The sequence below is a fragment of the Diachasmimorpha longicaudata genome, unplaced genomic scaffold (assembly GCF_034640455.1).
Source record: "Diachasmimorpha longicaudata isolate KC_UGA_2023 unplaced genomic scaffold, iyDiaLong2 ctg00000353.1, whole genome shotgun sequence".
Taxonomy (NCBI): domain Eukaryota; kingdom Metazoa; phylum Arthropoda; class Insecta; order Hymenoptera; family Braconidae; genus Diachasmimorpha; species Diachasmimorpha longicaudata.
In genome coordinates this window covers 1,839-6,508 of record NW_026974097.1, presented here as the reverse complement: position 1 = coordinate 6,508, position 4,670 = coordinate 1,839, and the positions used below count along the sequence as shown (strand labels likewise).

At 34.3% G+C, this 4,670-nt stretch overlaps 1 protein-coding gene across 1 annotated transcript; it reads left to right on the top strand.

Annotated features, from left to right (window-relative positions):
* Positions 1-744: 744 nt before the first annotated feature.
* On the top strand, positions 745-3,628 carry LOC135172479 (uncharacterized). Its single transcript, XM_064138522.1, has 5 exons — positions 745-949; positions 1,656-1,829; positions 1,937-2,131; positions 2,375-2,817; positions 3,049-3,628. The coding sequence occupies exons 2-5, from the start codon at positions 1,799-1,801 to the stop codon at positions 3,397-3,399; spliced, it is 1,020 nt and encodes a 339-aa protein (XP_063994592.1). The 5' UTR covers positions 745-949; positions 1,656-1,798; the 3' UTR covers positions 3,400-3,628.
* The last annotated feature ends 1,042 nt before the right edge of the window (positions 3,629-4,670 follow it).

The window sequence follows — 4,670 nt, the reverse complement described above, 5'->3', positions numbered from 1 at the left end:
GGTTAGATCTGGCGTCCGTGTACATAACCTTTCATAATTGCTCGTATCATCCGTTTATCGGGCTTTTTGTCTCAAATTCGGATTTCACCAACTAAGTTGACGGTAAATTACAAGAAGTGAGAATTTAATGTGAATTAAATGTGTGTTAAGTGTTTGACAGATATTTGTGATATAATCGTTTTGAAGGAATAGTGGCGCTAAAAAAGAAGCATCAGTGGGGTGATGACAAAAAACCGTTCAAAACACATGGAAATAGAAACGCAATTTTTTCTGTTAAATAATAAGCTATATGCATCATTCTGCAAAGTTATCAGTTTATATGAAACTACTCGAAAACACCAGGTTCAATTGTACGAATCGTGATTTTTTTTCATAACCTAAAATGTCGGAAACCTCACATCCATCTCGCGATCCAAAAAATCTCAGCGAACCATTCGCAGTCATCGAATTTCTCGAGAAAAACGAAAAAGGGCTACCATGCATTGATTTGGTGCCGAAAAAATGGTTTAATAGTGCAGAAGAAGACACCTGTAAATTCCCACCGACAACTGAATATCATCTACTTGACGACTACTTGGAAAAATTGCACTCGCCCAAGGACTCTTGGCAAAGTTATCCATTTTGCTTCATCACCGGAGCAGGTACAAAAATTGAAATGACTCCACTTATAACTTGATGAATTGCTCGATGGGTTCATTTCAATATTAAAGGATCATATGTTGATTGTGTTCAGCTGATTTGGATCAGGGTCGCAGAAGATTAAAAAAGGCCCAAGTAACTCTCAACTGTGAGACAACCGATGGTGAAAATGATCGAAAGGGGGGGAGGTCCGAAACTTCCTCGAAAGCAAAAATTTCAGCAAAACCCTTAACTGCATCAAAGTCTCAACTAAACAACATCTTTAGTACTAAAATCCCGATTCCACCTAGAAATCAAACTCCAAAGTCTGGTAAGTCCTGTTAATATGAAGTAAAAGTCAATTATCAACAATTATAACCACTCTTAACCCCAATTATTCATCCCCAATTTATTCAACTCTCGTATTTAACATCAAAAGACCCATCGTTCCCTAAATTGGGAATTAGATTGACCGAATTTTTGAAATCTTTTACAAAATAAATATTAATTATGTATCTGTGCAGTCATTACATGTGTATTTGTCTCGAAACATCGTTTTAAGAGAGAATCGCATTGAATGATTTTATAAGAAAATTTTTATTATGTTGTGGTCGAAAAATATTAGGTTATTTTTTTTTATTGCAATTCTTTACTCATCAAAAAATTGAGTCGCTAACAGAAATCACTACGTGCGAACAAGATAAAGTGGAAAATTTATGATTTACACTTGATATGATTGTTTATACATAAAAGCATTGGAATGTTGAGGGGACGAGAAACGTTCCATTTTTCCCCACCATCTCTTATGTAGGAAAGCATTATAATTCTGTTGTGAAGAGGTAAATCAAAGTGAACATCTACGGAAAATGGTAAAATTTTGATAGAAACCTTTTTTGTAGGAGCGATAGGTTCTACAAAAAAAATATTTTTTCAAATGCATGCATTCTTTCCCCACTTTGAAATAGCTATAAAAAACAAAGGCTGGAGACAACTTACGTTGTGTTACTACTTCACTACAAACTTGTAAAATTTCGTAGGTATACAAGCAAAACCAAAGACAAGATTTCAAAGCATTTACCAGAGTGGATCTGACTCTGAAGACGAAAATCATGATTGTCTTATAGCTAATCCTGAGGAGATTCGAGCCTCAAAGGCTCAAAATAATTCTGGCTTTTTGCAAATGTCGAGTAAATCGCGATCTGTACCAACAGGTAATAAATCAATTTTGAGGTAATATGGGACTGTAGCACGTAATTCTAAGTTCGTGTTAATTAAATGATCCGGTCAGGGATAAATCATCATTTTCAATAATTTCCAGGTGCATGTTTATCATTTAAACAGCGGTCAAGGAAGAATATTACTTTGCTTAAAGACGTCGAAACTGATGAATCTGAGAGCAATGATTCCTCCGATGGAATTCTGCAGTCACCTACAAAATCGATGGACTCAGCGAGAAATACAAGAAAAGAACTTCATTTGACACCTCCTTCACCACTAGTCCATAACGCTTCAGGTAAAATCGGCTCGGATATTCCATGACCAATCATCGGCCAAGTTCCTCCCGCATGAAAAAATTTATATTTATAAATATTTGAAAATGGTCCAATTTATATTTTGAACATTCTTTACAAAATTCGGAACTTATATAGAATTAGATTATATTATATATTTTTGGTGGGGGCTTGGGTAGTTTTTTTTTCATCTGATGCTGCTACCCATCAATTTATATCGTTTGGTCCTCCTTTAATTTCATAAGGTAACCGAAAAAGGCGTGCATCGTCTACTACACGCGCTGAAGACGGATTGAATTCGATTGTGAGCCCAGGAACTCCAAAAACTTCACGATCAATGATGGTACCCCCTGCTAAGATGCCAAAAATGCTGGGACCACAAAACCAGTTGTCATCTAGTCATTATGCTGATAATGAACGTCGAATCCTGAACTCCCTTCGAGATTACTTTGATCAGCAATTAGATGAAAAGCTCGAAAATTTAAGACGCAGGATGGCTTACGATTTAAAGCAGTCTATGAATGAGCTCAAGACCACAATCATTGGCACTAATCTAGCCCCAGCTTCTGGTCCTAGCTTGCTTGAAATACAGAAGCAGATGTCTACGCCACTACTATTTGAAATGGATGATAAGTTCCAGGAATACGAAGCGATATTGACAACGGACCCAAATCTCGTAGAAACACTGGTAATATATCTGAAATTGATCGTTTTTCTTCTTTTTTATGTAAAATCAATAAATTGGGCGGTGACACATGCACTGGGTTCGTTTTCTGGTGATGAAAAAATCTTTCATCACCGGGACTCAAGTCTACGTCACTGGAACGCTTTGGTTATAGAACCAACCCGCTGGCGATGAGCCCAAAGATGTCTTCTCATGTTCATAAATTCAAAAAAATTTCCCTTCTTTTATTTTTAGCGATTATTCATGAGAGTTTTGATAAGCAATAAAAAAGAGATGAAAATATGTGTTTCCACTATCCTATCTGCGGTTCTGAGGAAGACAGTGTCACTGCACTATTCTGGTTACGGAAAGGAAGCTGGCGGAAAGAAAAAGAAAAATTTTTATAACACTACAGTATGCAAAGTACTGATTGATGTGATAATTGAGGTAATAGGATCCAGCACTGATGAGAAGAAGATAATGTCAGAAGTAAGTACTTGGTTGTCACGTTCTGGCGATCGAGAGGGTGGGCGTAAGGAACGACAACGCGGGTCAAGTCATCATAACGAGAATAATTCAGTTTGTTCCTTTGATACCAATCGATAATACTTCATTTTTCCGGGATAAATGGAATTGTAAAATCACTGTGTTAATATGACTCCATTAGTTCATTTTCGTAATTGTATTAGTTGTGATATTCTTGATAAAAGGTACGATTAATAGGAAAAGTTTATATTATCAATATATTTTTATCGCGAGGCGTTTCATTGGGCAGAATATATATTAATATATGAATATTGTTTAGTATTCGGCTGTCATTGAAGTATTAATTATATTTATTATATTTCTCCTGGCGAGGTCGGAAATCCAGAAGATGGAAATAACAATTGGAAAATGTGATGTATCTTAGCATAATAAAGTATTTTCTATGTCATTTCCTCATAAGTTAGATCACGGGAATAAATATCCGTTGTTGGTTCAGGGATTAAATATTATGTCCAAAAGTTTAAAGGGAAAAATAATAAGTGGATTTTTAATTTTTAAGAAAAATTCTAATGAAAGTAATTTCAGCCATTGAGAGCTGTTTTCAGTATTTGGTGATTCAAGTCAAATAATATTTATAAGGTTGAAGTTTCACAATCGGACTGCGTCCATATTCCCCAAAGATTTCAAATTTAAGGGTTGAAATTAATTAGTTATATGTAATCCTATCCAAGACTTTTTTATATTTCTAAGTTTGTTTGAAAGAGTGAATATAATAAGCAATATTATATAGAACTAGCACACAATCAATGCAACTAAATATCATTCTGTGTTCCGGAGTTGCAGATGGAGAAGACATTATTGTAAAAAAAGGACGTCTTTCCGAGATGAAAAAATAATTCTTATCAGGATAATTCGTATCAGCAATTGTCTATGGATATAAGAATTAATTCTTATCATCCATAGCGGAATAAATTATCCATAATATTGCTATTATAATGACTGTTTTCATGCTTGAATTGAAGCACGATAATTTATCAATTCTAAACTACTAATTTAAAAAATAACATTGGTGCGTTATTTTGTTGGATATTTTGTTAATACAATCTTCGAATTCTGAAGACTGACTGCTAATATTATTAGATTGTAAGAGAGAGTTTATTAAGACTTAATATGGTATGTCGTATTAAATTTCGGATTCAAATGATCTACGTAGATTATTTATTTTAAAAGCGGATGAAAATAATCCACAAAAGATTTTTCTACAATTTATACCTGCAATCATTTTTTTGAGTTTTCATATTCTGTTCGCGGAAAAATCTCATAGTTGTGATTATCTTTCATGAAAATTGGAGATACAAACACTGCATATCTTTAACTGTTCAACCAAAATC

Excerpts from the sequence above, each read along its gene's own strand:
- LOC135172479 (XM_064138522.1), top strand. The coding sequence starts at position 1,799 with ATGTCGAGTAAATCGCGATCTGTACCAACAG. Across the intron at positions 1,830-1,936 it reads ATCGCGATCTGTACCAACAG|GTGCATGTTTATCATTTAAA; the intron begins GTAATAAATCAA and ends AATAATTTCCAG. Across the intron at positions 2,818-3,048 it reads CAAATCTCGTAGAAACACTG|CGATTATTCATGAGAGTTTT; the intron begins GTAATATATCTG and ends TTTTATTTTTAG.